Here is a 25,009-nt window from a genome sequence, read left to right on the forward strand (position 1 = left end):
GGCGGGAGCCAGACATTTTGTGAAAAATCTGGGAGCAGTAGATAAGCCAAAGGGAAGTGCAGAGATCATGCCCTGAAATGTAGATATTTCCTGCAAGATTTCCTGATAGGAATGTGCAGGTAGGCCTCTTAGGTCTAGGGTGGCTAGCCAAGCATTCTTGGAGAGCATAGGTAGTAGTTACTGGAGGGTGAGCATTTTGAATGTTGGTATCATCAGGAAGGTGTTTAGAATGGATAAATCGAGGATGGGGCACCAGGTGCCCTCTTTTCTGGGTGCCAGGAAAGGTTTGGAGTAGAAACCTTGGCCTATCTGTTCTGCAGGAATGTGCTCAATTGCCCTCATAGAGAGAAGGGAAAGGACTTGCTTTTTTGCCTCTGCCTACTGGTTTGGAGGAAGATCTGGGAACCCTTTTCGGGTTGGGAGTGTGTGGAAAGAAAATTTGTATCCCTGGGACAACATGTTGAGGACCCAGCGGACGTTGGTAATGGTGGCCCAGGTGCTTGCATGGAAGGAGAGTTTTCCTCCTAGGGTCAAGTGCAGGTGGGCAGAGGGAGGGGTGGTGGTGGAGAATCATTGTGAGTTCTTACCATGAGGGGGTGGCTTTGCACTCCCAGGTTTGGAAGTGGAGGAACTCCATTGCTTTGATCTCTGCATTCCTTGTGGCTTCTGTCTGGGGGGGTCTGCTTCCCCAGGGTCTGGGCTGAACTGACCTGGAGGGGGCAGGAAAGGACCAGTGCTTGGAGGGGAAATGCCTACTGAACCTGGGTGGCTGGACCTGTAGTAAATCCTTAACTGTCTGCATAGATTTTGCTTTTTCTTCCATCTTTTTTAAGACCTCCTCTGCACTGGTGCCAAATAAGTTGTCTTTGTGCAAGGGTGCATCTAGTAATTTAGATTTTACATGGTCTGGCAAGGGCTGTTCCTTAAGCCAAGCATGCCTTCTAAGGACAGAACCGGTGACTGCTGCCCTGCAAGAAGCTTCTAGGGCATCAAAACCACAGTGTAAGGTGTGCTTAGTTATTGACTTGCAGAATGCATAAACTCTTGTAACTCTTATTTTCTGCACAAGCAGGAAAGGATGATATTTTTTTGTTTGAGGAGTTCCATGGTAAGTTGATGAAATTTTAGCATATGGAACTGACAATTTAGTGCTCTGATAGCAAGAGTAGCAGAGGTGTATACTTTTGTACCCCATCTGTCAAGAGCTCGGGAATCCCTATCTGAGGGGGTGGGATTATTAGCAGAAGTTGCTTTAATTCATTTAGGCCCTTGAGAAATAACCTCAGGGTCAGCAGTAGGACTTTTGAAAAGACATTTGTGTGACTCAGGGACTCTAATACCAGTCAGGTTTTCTGGGAGCTGGCGGGAGGGTGTCAGGAGTCAAACTAGATTCCATGAAAACAATCATCCACAACATCCAGGACAGGGGGAATGGTCAGGGGTCTGTGCTGTGGAAGATCTAAGAATTCTCCTCAAGTCTTTTTTTAGACTGAGGGTAGTCCTGACATTCCCACTGGAAATGCTCCCTTAAAGTGTGGAGGGTTTCCCCAAAGGAAAAGTCCACGGGTGGAGAGGCTGAAGAAATGGATTCCTCTGCATCAGAATCCTCATAAGCAGAGGGGGGGGGGGTGCATGTCTTCATATTCAGATGCCTCAGAGTCATCAGACTCCTGATCAGATAAAACTACTGGGGACAGATATATTTTTCTTTTGGAAGGGGTAGCTTGGCTTCCCCTGATCAGCATTATAAGTTCTTCCGCCATTTTAAGCATTTGAGACGGAGGCAAGGAAGCAGGTGTCTGAGATTGGGTCGTCATTTTCTTGGGCGTGGGTCGTACCCTGGGCCTTAGAAACTCAGTAGCTGCGAAAGAAGTTGCCAGCTTGTGTCGAGAATCAGTAGTGTGAAGTACTTCCTTGGAAGCCGGTACCCGCTCAGCGGCTCCGGACCCATCCAAGATAGAGAGAGCCACAGGATCCTTAGTCGAAGAAGAGTTTTGCGGCATACTGGACTCAGAAAGGGTGTAGGTAGTGCCCTGCAAATCCACAGAAGCGGGCATCAGGGGCTGCAAAAGCATCTGAGGACCAGAGAACTGACAACTAGCTTAATGGAAGCGTCATCGGTAGGTTTGGACCTGTGCAGTCGGTCTCTGTCTTTATCCTTACGTTTGTTCGTAAGATCTGCTGTCGGATGGCTTACCGAAGCCATATCAGAATTCGAGGACTGTGAGCAAAAATATCTAGTTACAATAAGGGCCCAACGACGTATAGTTCTGGTGTTGCACAAAAGTGACACTGAGGGAAGTCATGGTCTGAGCCTAAGCAAGTGACGCAGAAAGAATGAAAGTCTGTGTGGTATTTGCTTTCCACAGGCGAGACAATTGTTAATTTTTTCTGACATCGGTTAGAGCAATGGGGTACTTAGCTTTATAAACTTCAGCTTCAATTCGGAAGACGAAATTCAGGTAGCGGCCGACCGGCACGAGTGCAAACTGCTTCAGCTTCTGGCTCCTCGGCAAGAAAGAGTGATGTAATGGCGTTGGCTGCCTTACTTTATATTACTGACGACCTGAAGTCAGTCCTGAAGTGACAGCAACCGAAGCAGAAATACTAAGCCTCTAGTATTCGGGTCGGCCGAGGACTACCCTGGTAGGGATAACTTAAATGTGATGACTGCAACAGTGAAACACGAAGAACATCTGTAGTATGCTTAAAAAGCGCATTAGTTTCATCCTTCTTAGAAATGGCATGGGAATGTTCAAATATCCTCTTCCTTAGTTTACTCTCTGTTTTATCCACATAAAATACCTCACAGTGTCAGCACTGGGCAAGATAAATTACCCCAGAACTGTCACAATTAGAAAATGATTTAGCTTGAATAAGTTTACCCCTCTCCTTAACATACACTGGTGTGGTATTGTATATATACGTGGCTTTAAGGCAACATACACTGGTGGAGTATTGGATATATACGTGGCTTTAAGGCATGTCTTGCCACATAAAATGTTAAACATTCAACGCAGTAAGAAAGATATACCACTCTTGAGATGGCGCAATCTCCATCCTGAAATGTTATCCTGCTATTCATAGTATTACCTAATGTTAAGTTCTGGTTACTAGTGATGTAAGTACACTGTTTACAATACCTACATCTCATAGTTCCTTTACTTGCCTTAGGAACTGTACCATATTTGTTCTCCATTAGTCTTTTGAAATTAGGTGCTGTTTTAGTAATAAAAGTGGGTTCATTCCTGGCCAACTGATAATATTTCAGAGACAGTCTTAAAAATGCACCAATTTTGTTAATGATATATTTGATCTCTCTGCAGAACTGATTATGCTCTAATACCAAGGTCCTTTCATATTTATGTTCCACATTGTTGGTACATGCAGACAGTCCAGTGCCTAGAAGTGGTTTGTATCTGCTCCCCCACTTACTGTACACTTCTAATAACAAGGTATCTAGAATATGACCAGGGTACCGCCTTGCTGAAAACATTTCCCTTGACTTTGCTAGGTCAAGCCACGTGTCAACCCACAGGGAGGTCCATATGTGCCACTCTAATGGCTTCTCCCTTCACTACGCTCTTTTTTGCCAAATAGGGTGGATGCTAGTGAAGTGTAGACAGGAGATGCAAAAAGTTTCTTTACTAAAAAATGTTGGACTTGAAACCATTAGATGTGTGGGAATGAGGGTGTCCAAATAACTTATCTTTTCTCTGCTCCAATAGTATGTAAATTTCAAAAACTCCATATTATACCATGACCCCCTATTAATATTCCAAAACGTGCACGCTGATTGGCCAGCGTGCACATTGTAAATCGACTTATACTAATGGAAAAAGGTCCGGTCGCCCGGAATTTTTCCATTAGTATAAGTCCCTTTTAAAACACTGTCCCGCTATGTTAAAAGAGTTTAACATAGCGACACAGGTTTAAAAAAAGCAACGGAGATCTCCGTTGCTTTTTTTAAACCTGTCTCGCTATGTTAAACTCCTTTAACATAGCGACACAGTGTGTAAAAAGCAACGGAGATCTTGCTTTCTCCGTTGCTTTTTTTTAAACCTGTCTCGCTATGTTAAATGGGTTTAACATAGCGAGACAGCTTTAAAATAAGCAACGGAGATGTCCGCTGCTTATTTTAAAGCTATCTCGCTATGTTAAACCCATTTAACATAGCGAGACAGGTTTAAAAAAAAAACAGCAATGGAGAAAGCAAGATCTCCGTTGCTTTTTACTGTTTCGCTATGTTAAATGGGTTTAACATAGCGAGACAGCTTTAAAATAAGCAATGGACATCTCCGTTGCTTATTTTAAAGCTCTCTCGCTATGTTAAACCCATTTAACATAGCGAAACAGTAAAAAGCAACGGAGATCTTGCTTTCTCCCTTGATGTACTGCGTAGGCATGCGCAGTACATCAGAACTGCCGCGGATACCAGACAGCTGCGGAAGGGCAGCAAAGAGGCATTATACAATGCCATTATTTAAGAAAAGTAATTATTTCTTTTCTTAAATAATGTCATAGTATAATAGCAATAACACGCCTGGGTGTGGGTATCTGAGATTACCCACGGTTGTCTTTGTTTGGTCCCTCGGGCTTCGCCCTCAGGACCAAACCACGCCAACCGTGGGTAAATCCCGCATTACCCACACCCAGGCGTGGGTTATTGCTATAGTATTGCCCAAGTATTCTACGACGTTATGGATTTCATCTACCTCACCTTCCCATAAAATAAATATGTCATCCAAAAAACATACATGTAAATGTTGTTTTTTGGTGTAGGAATTTTTTAAATACAAACTGATCTTTCCAAAGTAGCAATACCAAATTTGCAAAAACAGGCGCACACGAAGCTCCCATCGCCATTCCTCGTTTGCTGAAAAATCTCCCCCTAAAAATAAATGTAGTTATGTTCTAAGACAACAGCCATTAATCCCATGGCCAAATTGATTTTTTCATTGGACAGGGTAAACCATTTTGTTAAATTCAGGTGGAAATATTCTTCATCTTCATTCTTGGGAGTGACAGTGAACTGGTCTTTGACATCAACTGTTACAAATACAAGATTTTCCTTCCACATGTTTTTTTATGTCCTAATAAGTTCCAGATGTCTTTAATTAAATGTGCCACTGCATCATATAAATGCTTAACCTATCTGTCAATAAGAACAGCTAAAGTGTATGTTTTGGATCCAGTAGCAGAGACAATGGGTTTAAAAGGAGGCTGGTGTACCCCCTTTAAGAATTTTCGGGTTTCTGAAAATAACTGGTGTAATGGGGTTAGAGCTGGATAAAAATTGACAGGTATCATCTACTTGCTGGTTTAATACATACTCTTCTAGGTACAAATCAATCCTTTGATATGCTACATGTATTTGATTTTTTGGAAACAGGGGTACAAGTATCTACATCATGCAAAAGTTCAAACGTGGTGTCGGAATAATCCTGTGCATCATAAATAACCAGCTTGCCCCCCTTATCTGGTCGCATGAGGCATACGGTATTTATCAGCACACAATTAAAAGTTTATCTACCCTAGATAAATTGGAACCAAAACATTTTTTATTGGTAAAGAATTTGCATACGTCTTCCATAAAAAGAAGTTATATGCTCACCATGAAGTTCCATCTGTTTTGTCCATTTTCATTCTTCCTCATCTGATGGGTTCAGATCTGAACCATCAGATCTGACTCAGACATTGCAAAAGATTGTGTCAAGTTAGAACTCTCGAGCTCCTTCCTACCCCAGAATACAGCAACCCCAATTACCTCAGATCTTGTTTGCTGGCTACAGCATATAAAAGTAATTCTTACACAAAATAAGACATAAAAATAAACACAGAAAAAGGCTACAAAAAACTATATCTGGAGCTTTGTCATGCTTGAAGTACACAAATTCTTTCATATCCACTTACTCTTCAAGAAAAAACATAAGGATAGGGGTTGGTGGGTGGGCAGTCGAGGAAGAATGAAAATGGACAACACAGATGGAATGTTATGGTGAGTACATTATTTCTTCATCTGTAGTTGTCAATTTTCAATCTGTCCTCAAATGATGGGACAGAGTCCCCAGCTACCTAAATCCCATGGTGGATTCAAGGAAAGATATCCCTAACCACCACTGAGCCAAATGATGCTCTACCTCTGGATACCAAATCCAATTTGCAATGAGTGATAAAAGTATGGGGGAAAGCCCAAGTCACTGCTGCACATATTTCATCCATGGGAGCTCTTGAATGAAAAACTGAGGAAGTTGCTACTGACCTGGCTGAATGAACATGAATTTGCTTTAGTAAAGGGATATCTAGTTTGTTGTAAACAAAGGAGATGCAGCCAGTAACCATGAGCTAGAGTGACTTTGCACACTGGTTTACCCAGTTTCGCATCAGCAAATGAAACAAATAACTGATCTGTAGTTCTGATGTCCTTTGTTCTATGTAAACAAAAACACAGATGCCTATGAACATCCAATAAATGTAATAAATATTCGCCCTTGTTTGAATAATTTGGAAACAAAACTGGTTAATTGATGGACTGGTTAATATTAGGCTCTTTTACGATTTGGGGCAAAAAAGATGCATTAGTTCATAATGTAACTCTATCTTTATGAAGAATTAGATATGGGGGTTTCACAGATAAGGCTTGAATTTCAGAAACTCGATTGGCTGAAGTAATGGCAAACAAAAACAAGGTTTTCCAAGAAAGAAATTTAAGATCATAGTCATATGCAGTTTCAAAGGGTGGATGGACCAAGGCTTGCAGTACCAAATTGTAGGTCATAGGTGTGTACTAGGCTAATGGCCCTGGAGCCCTTACAAGCCTAGCCCATAGGATTACCCTGGCATCATGCCACACAACCTTGGCTCCCAGTGCCTCTGTCGAGTAGAGCCACTGGAGTGATCCCCGGGGTGAATTTTCTATTTCCCATCCCCTCATCAAGATTTCTCTTGAAGACGGCCAGTGAGGTGCTCTGTTTGACATGTATAAGTCATAGGTCCTAGGTCCTAGATCCCATGGAGGAGTAGGATCTTTAAACAGAGGTCTTAACAGATGTGCGACTCAAAAAGGTTTTACAAAGTTTATGAGAAGCAAGTGAGGAACCATCGAATCCAATATGGAAATTAGAAACTGCTGCCAACTGAATTTTAACTGCTGAAGAACTGGGCTCCTTGATTAAAAAGTAGCGTTAAGAATTCAAGAATGCTATGAATCTGGGCAGAAAGGGGTGCTTGATTTTGAAGTGCTCAGTGCAAAAATCTTTTCCATTTACTGCTTAAAGTTTCCTTGTAAGTGGTTTAAGGGAAGATAAAATCTGGCGGACAGGAGACGATAGTATAGGTTGTCTGGCTAATAATGGAAATGGAGAAAGCAAGCCATAAGCTTGAGATTGGGAAGGTTCAGATGAATCATGCCTGAAGGGTGAGACAGTAGATCTGGAGCTGGGTCCAGAATCTAGAGTTGATGAATTAAATGAGGCCACAGGAAGGGAAACCAAATCTGTCAAGGCCAACAGGGTGCAATAAGGAGAGGATGACTTTGCCCTTCAATCTGGCAGCTCTCTGTAGGAACTTTGGGAATCAGGGGAATTGGGGATAAGCATAAAGTAGATCATGGGGTCAATCGTGGAGAAGAGCATCCCTTGGTAACTCCTCCATGGGGGACTAGGGCAAAGTAGCTGCTGCACTTTTTGGTCAAGGGAGATGCAAAGAGATCCCAGCAAGGCTGGCCCCACTGTCAGAAAATCAATTCCACTACGTTCTTGTTGAGGGACCACTCGTGAGGTAGTAAGATGTACCTGGTCAGTTTGTCCGCTAATACGCTGGACTTCCTCAGAATATGCATTGCTATAAAAAAACGGTTGGAAGAGATGGCTCACTGCCAAACCCTGAGAGCTTCTCGACACAAGGAGTAAGATCTAGTTCCCCCTTGTTTGTTGATGTACCAAACCCAGATATGTTTGTCTGTCTGAATCACAATCGCTCCTGAAAGGAGAGCAATCTTAAAAGCCTGCAACGCTAAAAGCACTGCTCTCAACTCTAGGACACTGATATGCAAATCGGCCTCTTCGGAGGACCATGTGCCTTGGACTGTCTTTCCCAGGTAATGCCCCCCCCCCCTCTACCGCAGCTGGGAAGCATCCGTAGTCACAACAGCCTTGGGCTGAGAAGGGATCAAGAGATTGCCTTGTAAAACTTCTTTTGACTGACTCCATCACAGTAGATCCCTTTTGCATATACTGGTGAGTCGTATAGGAGCAGATAAAGGAAGATGAAGTACTGACCATTGCGAGGCCAGCATCCATTAAAGAATTTTCATATGTAGTAGTGTTACTACTGCGGCCAATGACCCCAAAGCCTGAAGGACCACGTGAGCTGGGATTCTGGTACTGCAAACTATCTTTCTCACTTGCAATCTTATTGTGTGAACTCTGTAAAGGGGAAGTGAGGCTACAGTTGATTTTGTATCAAGCACTGCTCCTATGAACTCTAGACTTTGACTTGGTTCTAGATGAGACTTTTGGCAGTTTATGGTGAGTCTTAGTACAGCACATCTAGATCACTTTCTGGCTTGCCATGATAAGATGCCTGGTCGGGGTGGAAATGAGCCACTTGTCTAAGTATGGAAACACTCGGAATCCTTGCAGTCTCAAGTAAGCTGCTACTACTGCTATGCAATTGGTAAACACCCTGGGGGCTGTGCTGAGACCAAAGGGCAGAACCCTGAACTGATAGTGATTGGCTCCCAACTGGGAGCATAGAAATCTTCTGAATTGCCCGTTCACCTTTATAAGATAGTATGCATCCTAAAGATCTACTGAGCACATCCAACTGTCCCTTTCCAAAAAAGGAAAAATGGACTGAACCGTGACCATGCGGAACTTAGTCTTTCAAATAGATTTGTTTAAGATGCTGAGAGATCCAGAATTGTTCTCCAGTCCCCTGTTTATTTTGGCACTAAAAAGAATCTTGAGAAAGCTCCGGATTCTATCTGGTCTGGGTAAACCTCTTGGATGAGACTTTTTCCCCCGCAGCTTTTAAATTTGAATTGTTGCTTGTTCCCTATGACTGACTGGAGCATCAGGAAATTTTCTTGAATTAGGAGGATAAAGGGAAAATGGTATTATACAGCCTCTGGAAATGATTCTCTGCACCCAAGTATCTGTTGCTAGTTCTAGCCAAGCTCTCTGGTGCAGGGACAAATGACCACTGACTGCTTCCAGAAGGGGACAATCGGACCTCCTTTCAGAAGCGCTGAAAGGGTTTACCGAAGAATGAATCGCTGGTCCCTTGGTTCTGCAGTCCACCTCTGCTGCAAGGGCAGCATTTACTATTTGAGTACCCCCTCTGCCCCTGGGGGAACATCCTCCATGTGTGTCCTGGAAAGATCCTTGGTATTTTCAGAAGCACATTTGACCACCTCCTCAATGATTCCTTGAAAAGCATATCTGGGGGTGGAAAAACATACGCCCACAGCAGAAAGGGTCTTTCCATACTTCTCACACCTGGACAATGTGTCTTTTACCTTGGGGCCAAAAAGAGATGTGCCATCAAAGGAAGCATTGACGAACAAAGACTTAATGCATAAAATCATATAGGCACATCCAAAAGCGTCTCCTAACAGAAAAACACAGGAACCCATTGCACTTGAGGTTCCTTTTATCACATTAGAAGTAATCCTCATGGAGGAGTTAGATATCGTCTGAAGGGTAGCCAATTGATAGGTGACAGATGCTTTCACCTCTTCAGAAATGGATCCTGAGAGGGTGCCTGATAGCCTTAATCATGTCCTTCTGTAGCCTTGTGATATGTGCCAAATAATTCAGTGACCTTAAGGCGAAGGTCAATGAAGCACAGACATGTTTCCGGAATATGCCCATCACCCAAGACTCTTTGTTGGGGGGATAAACAGAGGAACGTTCCTCCGCAAGTTCTTTCTTAGTGGGCACCACTACAACCATGTCATTACAAGCACACCCTTGGACCAAAAATGTTTATCCTCTGGAGCTGTCATGATTTTATTGAGCTTCCTGGGAACTAGCTCAGTGGTGCCTGGATCCTTCCATGCCCACCTCAGGACCAAGTTAATGAGCTCGTCAGTGGGCAGGGTAACCCAGGAAGTAAATGGGCCAGTACTGAATGCCACTAGGAGTACAGACTCTTCCGATAAAAGGTTGCTGGATTTCCAGCCACCTCTCTGTTTCAGGATTTCTAGGACGCCTCCGAATGAGACATCAGGAGGTGACTATGGGGACCCTTCATCCTCATCAAAATCTGCATCTTCGGTAACAGATTCAGCATAATCTAAATGCTTTCTCTTACATCTTTTCTTCTTTGGGATCTCCTCAGTGGGATACTCTGGGGAGGTGTCCGAAGAAGGAATCCCGTGATGGGAAGCCTGGGGTTTCGGTACCAGCTTTCCCTGTGTAGAGGATAGGCGAGACTCCAGACAGAGATATGGAACAGATGTAGACAAAGGATCCAAGAGGATAGGCATCGAGTCAAGGGTGCAGACAGGCCTCACTCCATGGCTGCAAAGGCAGACCACCCTGAAGAGGGATATGATCCCGGATTTGAAACCGGAAGTCTGATACACGATCCCACCCTGCCCCGTGGACAGTCTACCCAAGGCTGAAGCTGGAGCCGAACGGACCACTGCCGAGGCTCAGAGATGACTCCGAAAACCTAGGATTCGAATGAAGCACCTTGGACCCAACAGGGTAGAATTGGCCCTGACATCTCTCCTGATCTGACTGAACTGAAGAGCTCAGAACAAGGCTTGGATCAATGGATAAAGGTACCCTTGGATTCGAAACAGACAGGCCAGGCAATTTGGATCCAAGGGCTCTGAGACCTTGAGAGGAGTCAAAGGAGGACTTGATAAAGGTGGAGTAGTGGATATAATGATCTTCTGACGTGATGGAGTAGGAGCTGAAAGGATAACTGGCTGGCTCTGTGCCGAGAGGATCTTTCTCATTAACCTCTCCACATCCTGTTCCGTAAGGCTTCTGGAAGAGCAAGTGGACATCCCTTAAGGAGATTTTGGTCTCTCTAGAAAAGGAGACTGTACCCTGGATGGAACTGGGTCCACAGAGTATCTAGTTCTGGGCAAAACTATCACAGTTATGTGTGATGGATTCAAGAGAGCCTCATCTGATATGTCTAAGTTTTGTAGTTTTCAGATCTGAAGAGGCAGTCGGATCCAAAGACTGTTTCTTAATGTGTTTCTGATCAGAAGAATAAGTCAGATCCGAAAATGTTGGTCTTTTCTTTTTTGGATCTGAGGTACCTGATGTATCCATAAAAGATCTTTTAACAGACTTCTCCAAAGTCTTAGAAGAGGCTGTTGAGGTGATTCGAGAAGTGGAAGACATTTTTCTTGATTTTTTGATAAGAAGCTCCAGATAGTACCTTGCTAAAGGAGGGCGGAAATAATCCCTTCAAAACAAGTTTTTTCTTGTGTTCAACCAGGGCCCTTGGGTTGAACGCATGACAAATAGCACAGCTTTCTTGGAGATGAAGGTGTCTAAGACAATACATACACAGTGTATGCGAGTCAGAAAGAGGGATTTTATGACCGCATTTACCACATTTTTTGAAGTCTGCTGGGCTTTTCTCTTTTTCTGACATCCTTTGTACTGATGGGTTCGGAACTGATCCTCGGTTCCGACTCGGCCATTTCTAAAGCTCGAGGTCTTCAACTAGCTTGTGGCTCACTCCCTACCCCATAATGCTGTAGGAGATTCCCCAGATCTTGTTTGCTGATACAGAAATACTAATATGTAATACAATATACATCTATAAAGGAAAAAAAAAAAAAAAAATATATATATATATATATATATATAGATAGAGAGAGAGACACAGAGTTTCCTGTAAGCTGGTAAACTAAGAAGAGGGTCAAAGACTATAAAGTGCCAAATTGTAACCTCTCATTTCTCCAAGAGCCAAAGGAAGGGGGTAGGAAGGTGGGACATAAGAATGAAGGTGAGATGGACAACTCACGTGGAATGTTATGTTAGGTACATAACTTCTTTATGTGAAGTTGGCCTATCTTGCCTTCATTCTGTGGGGCAGTGTCCCTAGCACCAATCATCTTGGGTGGCTCATGGGAGTATATTCTTCAGAACAGTGAACACAAAAGAGGCCCTGTCCCTGGAGGCCAAATCTACTTTGTAATGAGGGATAAAAGTATGAGGCCTCGCCCACGTGGCTGCTGCATAGATGGTATCTCGTGGTAGTTTAGCACGAAATGCAGAGGAAGTAGAGACAGCCATAGCAGAATAAGCTTTTGTCTGACAGCTATTTACTGACCTATAAGTGAACAAAATGCAGTCTGACAGCCACATCAATAGAGTAGTTTTTGCTACAGGCAGACCTCTTTTGCACTCTGAAAATTATACAAATAGTTGATCCGTTTTCCTGAATTCTTTTGTTCTGTGTACATAGAAACGCAACTGTCTATGAACGTCAAGTTGGTGAAGCATATATTCTGCCTTATTGACAAACTTGGGGGGAAAAAATGGTAAGTCTATGAACTGGTTCAAATTGGAATCTGAACATACTTTTGGTAGAAAGGTTGGATTTGTTCGGAGTGACACCGTGTCATTGTGGAACAACATACACAGAGGTTTTACTGATAATGCTTGTAACTCCGAAAACCTCCTAGCTGAGGTAATAGCCACTAGGAAAATGGTCTTCCACATTAAGAACTTTAAGTCACATGATGATGAAGGTTCAAAGGGGAGGGGAATTATTCTGGAGAGTACAAAATTCAAGTTTCATGGTGGTAGTGGGGGCTTAATGGGTGGTCTCAAAAGATTAGTGCCTCTCAGAAAAGCCTTTGATAGTCTGTGGGACAATATTTGGTCCTCCATTGCCAAAATGAAAATTTGAGATCGTTGCTAGTTGTACTCTAATAGTAGCTGCAGCTGCTCCTTCATTAAAAAGCTTCAAGAACTCTAGGATGGAAGATACAGGTGCTGAATAAGGATCAATATGATTCTCTAGTGCCCAGACTGAAAACCTCTTCCATTTACAGAAATATAGTCTTCTGGTAGATGTCTTGTGAGAAGAAATCAGGATATGTTGTGCTGCAGATGAAAGTTTTTTTTGGTTATACTTTTAATTGGAGCAGCTAATCTGTCAACTTGAGGGTCTTAAGATATGGATGAAGAGCCCCTGAAGAATGGATCAGGAGATCTGGTACTAGGTCCAGAATTCAAAGCTCTTCCTGAAAATGAGGCCATAGAAAGGGGAACCAAATCTGGTGAGGTCGGTAAGGGGCTATCAGGATTAAGGTTCTTCCCAAAACACTGGCTTTCTGAAGAACTTTGGGTATCAGTGGAAATGGGGGGAAAGCATAGAGGAGACCCAGGGGCCAATCGTGTACAAGTGCATCCCTTGGGGATTCTGCCGGAGGGGGCTTAGGGCAAAGTAGCTGCTGTATTTTGTGTTCATGGACGTGGTAAGAAGATTGCAGTAAGGCTGGCCCAATTTTCGGAAAATCATTTCCTCCATTTCTTGTTTCAGGGACCACTAATGAGGCAATAGAATTGCTCTGCTGAGTTTGTCTGCTATCACGTTAGATTTCCCTGGGATGTGCATTGCTATCAGAAAGTGTTGGGAGGAAGTTGCCCACTGCCATACTCTCAGAGTCTCTCGACAAAGGGGGTAAGATTTGGTTCCTCCTTGTTTGTTTACATACCAAACAACTGACATGTTGTCCGTCTGGACTGCAATTGTTCCCAATGGAAGAGAGTGTTGAAATGCCTGCAACGCCAGAAACACAGCTCTACTCTTTAGGACACTGATATGCAAATGGGCCTCGTAATCCTGCCACATGCTTTGGGCTGACCTTCCCTAATAATGCCCCCTACCTGATCTGGGAGGCATCTGTGGTCACTGTGGCTAGTGGGGATGGGAGAATGAAAGGATGACCCAAGGTTACTTGATCTGAATGTAGCCACCAATGTAGGTCTCTCCTGCAAGAGTTTTGTTACCATTATCTGATGCAACATCGGAAGTTCCTGCATGGACCACTGGGGGAATAGGAGAAATGCAAGATTCTCATGTGCATCTGAGCTAGGGGGGTTATAGTGATCGCTGCTGCCAATGTACCTAATACTTTGAGAACTGTCCTTGCTTGAGTCTTTGTTTTTGAGAGGAGGTCTTGAACCTGTGCTCGTAGGGATTGCATCCTGTCTGGTGGAAGTTTTACCATCACTGTAATCATGTCTAACTCTGCACCTATAAAAACAATATGTTTAGATGGCAATAAGGCAGATTTTTCATACTTTTAATTCCTAATTGAGCACAGACATTCAAAGTGGTGTCTCTTGCTTGTGAAAGTAGATGCTTGGTGGTGGCGGTTAGGAGCCAGTCTAAATATGGAAACACTTGGAATCCTGAACGCCTCAGGTGAGCCGTAACCACTGCCATACATTTGGTGAACACTCTGGGGGCTGTAGTGAGACCAAAGGGCACAGTTCGGAATTAGTAATGACTGGCTCCCAGCCAAAAGCCCAGGTGACTCTTTGATGGACTGCCCATTTTTATGTGGTACTATGCATCCTGGAGGTCTATAGAACACATCCAGCTGTCTTTTCCCAGAAAAGGGAATATCGACTACAGTGTAAACATCCAGAAATTTGTCTTTTTACAGACTTGTTTAGTCTGCTGTGATCCAGTATGGGTCTCCAGTCCCCTGTTTTCTTTGGAACTAAAAAGAACTTTGAGTAAGTCGCGGATCCTATCTGGTCTGCGGGGACTAGTTGAATGACTCTTTTTCTAGCAACTTCTATGGTTGCTTGTTTCCTGTGACTCTGTGGAATGCCCGTAATCCTTTGCATTAGTGCGGGTGGTATGGAAAAGGGTATAGAGTAACCTCTGGATATGATCCTTTGTACCCACTTGTCTTTTGTTATTTTTAGCCAGGCATCTGGGTACAAAGATAAGCAACCCCCGACTGCCTCCAGAGGGGGACAGACAGGCCTCCTTTCAGGAGCACTGAAAGAGCTTTCCAAAAAAAGAGTCTCGGTCGCCCTGATTTTGCAAAGCCCCCTCTGCCGCGTGGCTGGCGTCTTCCATTGTTACCACCTCCTCTGCCCCTGGAGGAAGGATCACCACGTGTCTTGAAAGGGTCTCTGGAATTTTCGAAACCATATTTTCCCTCCCTTTTGACCCTTGGGATAGCATCTACAGGGTGTGGAAAAATGGACTCCGACAGCAGAGAGAGAGTCCTTCCTTCCTGTTCACACCTGGTTAATGTTTCTTTGACTTTAGGCCTGAACAGGGATGAGCCATCAAAGGGGGTATTAATGAAGGATGACTTGAAGGGTTCCACATAGGGACACCAGCACATCCAGGAATGTCTTTTAAGGGAATTCCTGAACTCACTACCTACTCGCTCCATCGTCTGCATAAGAGATGAGCCTCATGGATGAGTTAACTACTGAATTGAGGGTGAAGAGCTGGAAGGATACTTTATCTGCCACTCCCGTAGCTACAGATGCCCGGAGTGCATCTCCAAGCTCCTTTAGGAGATCTTTCTGTAACTTGGTGAAGTGAGTGAGGTAATTCAGGGACCATAGTGTAAAGGTCGCTGAAGAGAACATGCACTTACCGTACATGTCCATCGTACGCGAGCCTTTGTTCGGAGGAAGGACAGACGTGGATGTTTCTGATCACTCCTTTTTGGTGGCTGCCGCCACCACCATAGCATCTATGGGTACATCTTTTGTGAGAAATGTCTTGTCGTCCTGGGGTGTTATGAATTTATTTGGCATCCTAGGGACAGGTTCCACTGTGTCCGGAGAATCCCATGCCTTTCGACAAACTAATTCCATGAGCTCGTTGAAAGGTGGAGACATCCAAATGGTCAGTGTTTGATGTGAGTGACTCCTCCGGGGAGTCCAAATGGTTTCTTTTACATAGTCTCTTCCGAGGTACCTCTTCGGATGGGCATTCCAGAGAGGTTCTGGAAGAGAGGGGTTCAGGTCTCTACGCTGTTGTGGGATCGGCTGAGCAAAAACAGATACCGGTGCCTTAAGGGGAGGAATAGGAAAATCTGACAGAGAGGATGCCCATGGGGACAAAGCTCTCCTCATAGTAGCGAAAGCCCCCTCCCATGATCCGAGGAAACCCCCGGCTCCGAGGAACTGGAAGATCATCCCGGCACCACAGGGGGAGGCTCTGAGACCAAGGCAAGAGCCGAACTGACCAGAGCCGAGGCCCGAGGAGCAAGTTTGGAATTGATAAAAACCCAGTCTGACTGTCCTCCCTGGACCCCACCAGAGAGTGTCGGCTCCTACACACCTCAGATGGCACTGATGTAGTCAAAGCAGTCGGAGCCAAATATGCGGAAGTAGGTCTCGGCCCCGACGGCTCCACCAATATCAGTTCCACACATTCCATCTCAAAGACCACAGTTTGGCAAAGACCACAGTTTGGGTCGGAGGAGGAATTGATGTAGAAGGGACAGGTCCAGTTGGTTCTAAAGCCGATTGGGTCGGTTCCGATAAAATTTGGCCAGTGCCGGAATCCTCAATAGCTTCTGCACTAGACGATCCATATCATGGGCTCCTGGAAGAACGAGAGGATGGGGCTGGAGATGCCACAGACTGAAGTATTAGTGACCTTAGAAACCAGCTCCAATGCAGGTGAGCAGCTCCTAACTTGCAACACCATTTGGCCCAGAAACAGATGGAGCCGAGGTGGAAGGTCGAACAAGTTCAATGGACTCTGATACTTTTGATACTTTTTTTAGACAGTTCCGAATCATCAAAAGATGCAGAGGATGGTCTTTTACAGCCTTTGTCTAATTTTTGAGAGGGGGAGACTGACTTTTTTTGAGGGCTTTGACCCTGTTCTAAAGCTTCTGAAAAAGTAGACTTTAGTAAGCCCTTGAGGATCAGCTTATTCCTTCTTTCATAAAGGACTCATGCTGAAGGAATGGCAAACTGAGCAAGACTCCTGTAAATGCAGTGCCCCCAAACAATACACACAATCAGTGTGTCCATCCGTAATTGACATTTTTTGAGAACACTTGGGGCACCTTTTAAAACCCGAAGGTTTTGTCACTTTAGGCTGCTTTGACATCCTTAACACAATATAGTACAAAACACGCCAAGAAAAAAGGGAAAAAACAGCCCTCTAATCAAAACGGGCTCATTAGCTCTCTAAATAAAATGAGCTACAAGGGGGTAACAAGGGATCAACACACAAGCAATTCTAACACTCCTTGCCGAAAAAAGAAAATAGCACTCTGCTAAAAGTACAAACCTAATAAAGATAAACAAGGAAAAACAGCCCTCTAATTAAAAACAGACTCAATATCTCTCTAAGTTAACATACACTAGCCTTAACAGTAGACTGACAACAGACAAAAAATGTTAAGCAGTTACCAAAAAATTTCTAATAACTAATAACAATTTCTATACTAAGAATATATAAAGAACACTTTTTAGCTAACGTACGAAGTATTGTAAGTAGGGACAAGTGAACTGAGGCCTAACAACACTTGGCCAAATAAGAACTAACAAACACTGTGTATTAAGAGAAAGCGCGCATAAACATGCATAAAGAAAATAGTAAATTATTAATCTAGTAAGACTGTATGAAGAATTTTTTTGAAATATTTAAGTTCTAAAGTAGAAAAAACAATTTCATTTAGCCAGAGCTAGATGAGATGCTCGATCTGTTTCAGCGGAAAACGAGATCTGGGGAATACCCTACACCATCATGGGATAGGGCGTGAGCCACAAGCTAGTTGAAGACCTCAAGCCTTAGTAAATGGCTGAGTCGGAACAGAGGATCGGTTCCGAACCCATCAGTACCAGAATGAAGGCGAGATAGGACAACTTCACATCAGATGTTAGGAACAAAATACTAAGAACAAGAACAAGTACACAGTAAAATTGTAACTGTAAGAATAAGGTCTAATCAGCAGTAAACTATTCAAAAAGACTATAAGGATTTTTTTTTTAAGGACGAAAGAAGGGGGAACGAAAAATGAAAAACTACCTACAAAGGCAGCTAATAGCTACGACAAACGTACGAGACAGAGAAAAAGGGTAAAAGGGAGAAAAACTTCTAACAATAACAATTTACAGAGTACATTAGAACAAGAAGAAAGAAAGTCAGGAAAAACAAAAAAGTAAGAGATTAATAACAAGAAAAATGCACTTATCTTTACTTACAGCTTGAGAGTCTACAACCACATCTTTTGCTGTGAGGAGACAAATGAGATCTGTGGTAAATGGAGTTGGTGCATTCTGCGTAAGGGAGAAGCTCGAGAGTTCTAAGTTGCCACTAGCTTTTGCAATGGCCGAGTCGGATCCGATGGTTTGGATCTGGAACCCTTCAGTTGATGACGGAATGAAAATTGACATCATCATATCTACTTGTTCAAAAACAGACACAGTGGGGTGTAAAAGTACTTTGCTTCCTATTCAACCCACCCCTATGTTTGTTAACTTCACCCTCCCCACTGTTTTCATCAAGGAAGAAGAAATTCAATTTAATTTTCTAACAAACAGTTTTCACCTCTACTAAAGCATCAGCAATATCAATTTGCCCAGAGAGAAGAAACGTGAACCCTTTGAGAAACAAGACAAAATATTCTTTAGTAATAACTCTGGAAGTGTAGTTGTAGATGTTGTACCCCCTGTTAAGAATAGACAATACCATTATCACCAACCCTTATGTTCTCCTACACTCCCCCTCTCCCCTTTTGACTTTTGCAGTATGGGGACCTGTGGGGATCTTGCCCCTAGTTGAAAACAAATCTCGAATGACTCGCCAGCCTCTGTGATCACTTGGGATTCTGAAAATCCTGATGTTCATCTGTAAAGACTTCAGTGTCCCTTAAATCAGTGGTTGACCCATTCATTTGGTTCCTTCTCCTTTCACCTGCTGTAAAGCTGTCATCCTCTGCAAAATTAACTTTTTAACAGTACCAGTGGGGTTGGGGTGAGGTGTGCAACAGGATAAGCATTTTGCTGTGGTATTGCTTAATCTCCCTTTCCAGTTTTCTTTACTTATCAACCCTAGTAAGAATACTCGCATACAAATTCTTAAATCGCTCAAATAGAGAATCTTTCAAAATAACCTGATGTAATCATTATAAATACTGACTCAAGTTACCCAGGAATATTTCATTATATTTAATGTTCTTGTGTATTAATTCTAGTCCATATTTGTCAAATAAGCCAATGAAATCAGCACCAATCTCTTCATTGTAAGACAAACCAAATGCAAACTTGTACAGTCTTACTCCTTGGGGAACAATGTTTAAATGAATACGTTGTCTTAAATATCTATTTTCTATCTCTGTACTTTTAAAATTATAAAGCAGTTTCTCAAACTGAAATCTCTTAAAGTAGAACAAACACTCTGGATAACACCAGGGCTGTCTGCATTGTTTACATTAACAGTATGAAACACAAAAGTTTTATCTGAAAGAGTCTTAAAATTGAGTTTAGCATTGTCCTTGTTGTTTCCAGACATTTCAGAATCTGGCTACTCAGACATAGGACACAAACTCATTAGTTTGAACAAAAACAGTACCTGCAGCCTGTGCAAAAGTGTGTGGCCTTTGTAAAAGGAACTCATTTGCAGCTGCTCCAGTTTCCACTAGTGGAACAAATAGCACTCGACACAAGCTGAGAAGAACCGGCTCTAAACTTTGTGTTTAGATCCAAGACTGCCATTTCTACTCTGAATTCTCAACAGCATGCACAGAACTCAGCAGTGGAGAGGAGGCTGCTACTCCCCCTTTCCTTAAGAAACCTCTGTCCTCTATTGCTTCTGATTGGGTAAACAGCTCAATCAGTCTAGTAAGTTCACATTTTAAAGATGCAACTGCAACATCCTCCTTAAGCTGACTGAAATCTGAGCGTCCTGCCCAAGTGTTGGAAACAGGAAATTCATCCAGGGAATCCACGGAAGCCCTTGATCACAAGTTGAAACTTGGAAGATACAAAATACGTGCAATGTCAACCAAAAAAACTTGAAAATAGTAAAAATAAACACCTCGGAGGGTCCACAAATGGTTTACAAACAAATTAATATTACCATAAAAAACTGAACGTTTTCATCTCCCAAGACAGACTTCATCAGAATAATTACAAACCAACACCAAGGAATTATCTCTGCTTAGGTTCCCATGCTATGACCAACCCAGTACACTCTGAAATCTTTCACCAAAACAGAAGTGGCAAGGTAAATACCTACTCTAGAGAACTTAAACCTACAATATCACATCACCATCAAGTGATGTGAGATACCTACCAAATGTATCTCCCATTTCTGGAATGGGCTGCCCTTACCGATCCAGTATAATGTTTCCCTATCAACCTTTAAAACTAGTACGGATACCTGAATGGGTGATATCAAGTTTTCAACAAGGATATGTGGAGAAAGTCTACTCAGTGGAGGCACTGTCAGTTTCATACCATTGCTGAGTTATGTGGCTGAGCTTCTTGATGGTCTCCATTGGCTCTACGTTCACAAAGATCCTACAAACCAAAACAACTCTGTATACTTTTGTTAGAGCAAATAACAACTTTGATACTTCTGGCTTGTACACAAATGCATTTTTTTCACTATTTTTGCACAAAGTTACCTTCACAGAGGAAAGGGAGAAATTCATTCCATATTTTTCAAGTGTAATCACATTACGTCATCTGCTGTTCTTTTGCTTTTGACCAAGCTCACTTATTCTGCAAAATCATTTTATTAAGTACACTTACAACATCAGCATCTCCATAGAAAGCAGCAAGGTCCAAAGGAGTACGGCCATTCCTGTCTGTATGATCTATGGCTGCACCTCTTTCCACTAAACACTGGACCACTGCCTTATGTCCCTTTAAACAAGCCCAGCTTAAAGCAGAGAGCCCTTCTTTATCTACCGAAGATACTGATGCACCTAGGGATAAATAGAAAAAATTTGATCATCTGTGCCATTATTCATCTTTATGCTAAATATATGAAAATTACTTATGCCACTAATGTATGCATTTCTTGACGAAAATGACAAAGTACAGTTGTGTACACTTACCATAAATGTAGATATTCAAGTGTATTCACTGTTGCAGTCATCACATTTGGGTTATCCCTGCCAGGGTAGCCCTCAGTCGGCCCACATACCAGAGGCTTAGTATTTCTGTGTCGGTTGCTGTCACTTCAGGACTGACATCAGGTCGTCAGTGGTATAAAATCAGGCAGCAGACGCCATTACATCAGTTTTTCTTGCCCTAAATGTCAGCAGCCCCCCATAAGGAACTAGGTTACAGTGAAAGAACACCATCAGTAGAAAGTAAATACCAAAAATTCCTTGTAAGGAGAGAGAGAGAGAGAGAGAGAGAGAGAGAGAGACAGAGAGAGAGAGAGAGAGAGAGAGAGAGAGAGAGAGAGAGAGAGAGAGAGAGAGAGAGACAGAGAGAGAGACAGAGAGAGAGAGAGAGAGAGACAGAGAGAGAGACAGAGAGAGAGAGAGAGAGAGAGAGAGAGAGAGACAGAGAGAGAGAGAGAGAGAGAGACAGAGAGAGAGAGAGAGAGAGAGACAGAGAGAGAGAGAGAGAGAGAGAGAGACAGAGAGAGAGAGAGACAGAGAGAGAGAGAGACAGAGAGAGAGAGAGACAGAGAGAGAGAGAGAGAGAGAGAGAGAGAGAGAGAGACAGAGAGAGAGAGAGAGAGAGAGAGAGAGACAGAGAGAGAGAGAGAGAGAGAGAGAGAGAGAGAGACAGAGAGAGAGAGAGAGAGACAGAGAGAGAGAGAGAGAGAGAGAGAGAGAGAGACAGAGAGAGAGAGAGAGAGAGAGAGAGAGAGAGAGAGAGAGAGACAAGGGGGATGGAGGGAGGGAAACCAGGACTGCAACAGTGAATACACTCGAACATCTACATTTATGGTAAGTGTACACAACTGTATTATTTTCTTCGTGTTTCACTATTGCAATCATCACATTTGTGTTGATTCCCAAAGCTGAAGAAAAGGATGGAGGCAGTCAAGAAGACTGGGGGCTGGCTAGGATGCCCTGCAAGACTGCAGTGGCAAAGCCTGCCCTGGATTTGGAGAAGATAGGCAGGTGGTAATGCTTGAAGGTATGAACAGAAGTCCAATGTTGCAGCCTCCAGGATGTTCCTGGTGGGGACCCCTCTGTGAAAAGCTGCAGAGGTGGAGGCTGCTCTGGTGGAATGCATTCTGACCCACTTAGGGGGAGGTTTTTCCGTGATGTTTGTAGCAAAAATGGATGCAATGTGCTATCCATTTGGAAATTGTTTGTTTGGATATGGCCTTGCCCTCTGCTCCTGCAGCGAAGCTGACTAGCAATTGATCAGTTTTTCTAAAAGATTTAGTCCTGTCTAGGTAGAATTTGAGCTGTCTGTGCACATCTAGAGAGTGCAGAATCCTTTCCCCTTGCTTTGTGGGTTAGGGAAAAAAGAAAAGTGGGCAGATGAATGGATTGGTAGAGAGCCATGCTGGATACCACTTTTGGCATGAAGGATGGGTTAGTCCTGAGGGAGACCCTGTCAGCATGGAAAATGATGAATGGCTCTACAGCCACAAGTGCTTGCAGCTCTGATACTCTTCTAGCTGAAGTGATGGCCAGAATCAAGACGGTCTTCCAAGAGGGGAATTTTAACTCTGCTGAAGCAGCAGGTTCAAAGGGAGGCAGGGTGAGCTTTTCCACACAAAGTGTAGGTCCCAAGCTGGTGTAGGAGCTCTTCTGGGTGGCCTCAAGATGTTAGCCCTTCTTAGGAACTGTTTGATGAGAGGGTGCGAGAAAAGAGGTGGCTCTGTGCTGAAATGGGCAGAGGCATGAATTTTAATAGAAGGGAAGGATAGACCCTTGTGTAGTAGGTCTGCCAGGTAATCCAGATGAGAGGTAGGGTGGGCTGTGCCGTTCAGGCTCCCTTAGCCTGGATCCACATGCAAAACCTTTTCCACTTGTCAGCATAAGACTTTCTAGTCCTGGGGTGCCTGGCCTCACGTATAACATCTAGAACTTGTTAGCTTAGACTGGCAGCTTGAGGAGAGGTCAGGGAATAAGCCAGGCTGCCAGATTGAGGGTCTGCAATTGAGGATGCATGAATTCTCCATCCCTCTGGGTCAGGAGTGTTGGGATCTGAGGTAGGTGCCATGGTGGCAGGGATGACAGGCTGCTCAGTAGTGGGTACCAGTGCTGCCGTGATCAGTCTGGGGCAATCAGGATTGTCCTTGGTTTTTCCTCCCTTATTTTGATTAGTACCCTTGAAATGAGTGGTACAGGGGGAAATGCACAGACCGAGAGGTTTAACCACTGGAAGGATAGGGCATCCACTTTCCAGACCTTGTTGTGAGGTTCCCTGGTGCCGAATTTGCTGAGCTGGTGATTGGAGTGGGAGGCAAAGAGGTGCATTTTCGGGGTGCCCCATTTCTGGGTTGCAAGGGTGAAGGGTCTTAGGTCTAGCTGCCACTCATGTGGGTCTAGCAGGTCTCTGCTTAGGTTGTCTGCCAGAGAGTTTAGAGAACCTGGTAGGAATTGTGCTAACAGGTGTAGTTGCATGGCTGCGGCCACATGCCAAAGGGTCATGGCGAGCCTGCACAAGAGGATAAGAGTGAGTCCCTCCCTGCTTGTTGATGTACCACATCACCGTGGTGTTGTCTGTTTTGATCAGCAGAGGCCCCGGGGAGTGTAGGGGTCTGAAAGCGGTCAGGGCATGGTGAACAGCTAGCATCTCTTAAGGTATCATTGGTATAAGAGTTTCTAGGTCTTGAGAGTGCTGACACCAAGGGCTTTTTAGGTACCACTGTACTTTCTTCATATGCAGTCTGGCATATGGAATGAGTAGAATGCAAGAAGCCATGAACCTCAGAGCTTGCAGGATTTTCCTTGCTGATAACTGGGTCCTAGTGGCTAGTTGAGAGAACAAGGTTGTCAGGTAGGTTTGTTTTTCTGGTGTAAGGAATGCCATCTGGGATGCTGCGTCCAGGCTTGCTCCCAGGAATACAATTTTTTGAGTGGGTACAAGTTTTGATTTCTTTTCATTAACAGTATACCCCAGGGAGGTCAGTAGGTCCTTTATAAAGGTCAGGTGCTTTAGCAGCTTTTTCCTAACTGTCTGCCTGAATCAGGCAGTCTAAGTATGGATAAATTTGAATATTTCTTTGCCTGCAAAAAGCAATGGTGGGAGCCAGACATTTTGTGAAAACTCTGGGAGCAGTGGATAAGCCAAAGGGAAGAGCAGAGAACTGAAAGTGCAGTGATCCTGCTCTGAAACGTAAGTATTTCCTGCATGATTCCCTGACTGGGATGTGTAGGTAGGCCTCTTTTAGGTCTACGGTGGCTAACCAAGCATCCTTGGAAAGCATAGGAAGAAGCTGCTGGAGGGTGAGCATTTTGAATTTTGATATCACTAGAAAGGTGTTTAGAATGGATAGGTTGAGGATGGGGTACCACGTGCCCTCTTTTCTGGGTACCAGGAAGAGTCTGAAGTAGAAACCTTGGCCTGTCTGCTCTGCAGGAACATGCTCTATTGCCCTCATAGAGATGAGGGAAAGGACTTGCTTTTTGGCCTCTGCTTGCTGGTTTGGGGGTAGATCTGGGTACCCTTTTTGGGGTTGGCAGAGTGTGAAAATAAAATCTGTATCCCTGGGACACTATGTTGAGGACCCAGCGGTCGTTGGTAATGGTGGACCAGTTGTTTGCGTGGAAGGAGTATTTTCCTCATAGGGGCAAGTGCAGGTGGGCAGAGGGAGGGAGTAGAAGTGTAAAGTCATTGTGAGCTTTCACCATAAGGGGGTGGCTTAGCACTCCCTGGTTTTGAAGAGGAGGAACTCCATTGCTTAGATCACTGCATTCCATGGGGCTGTTGTCTGGGGGGCCTGCTTCCACTGGGTCTGGGTTGAACTGACCTGGGGAGGCAGGAAAGGACCAGTGCTTGGAGGGGCAATGCCTACTGAACCTCAGTGGCTGGATCTGTAAGAAGTCCTTAACTGTCTGCATAGATTTAGCTTTTTCTTCCATCTTTTT

General features: G+C 43.8%; 1 protein-coding gene across 2 annotated transcripts in view; it reads right to left on the bottom strand.

Moving 5' to 3' along the window:
- TANC1 (tetratricopeptide repeat, ankyrin repeat and coiled-coil containing 1) overlaps positions 1-25,009 on the bottom strand; it is a 3,647,153-nt gene that overhangs the window by 354,654 nt on the left and 3,267,490 nt on the right. For both annotated transcript variants that reach the window (XM_044074752.1, XM_044074753.1), the window contains exon 24: positions 20,748-20,923. In XM_044074752.1, coding sequence (XP_043930687.1) covers positions 20,748-20,923 — 176 coding nt within the window. The remainder of the gene's footprint in view (positions 1-20,747; positions 20,924-25,009) is intronic.

Source organism: Protopterus annectens, chromosome 6.part0 (assembly GCF_019279795.1).
Source record: "Protopterus annectens isolate FY-2018-M chromosome 6.part0, PAN1.0, whole genome shotgun sequence".
Lineage (NCBI taxonomy): Eukaryota > Metazoa > Chordata > Ceratodontiformes > Protopteridae > Protopterus > Protopterus annectens.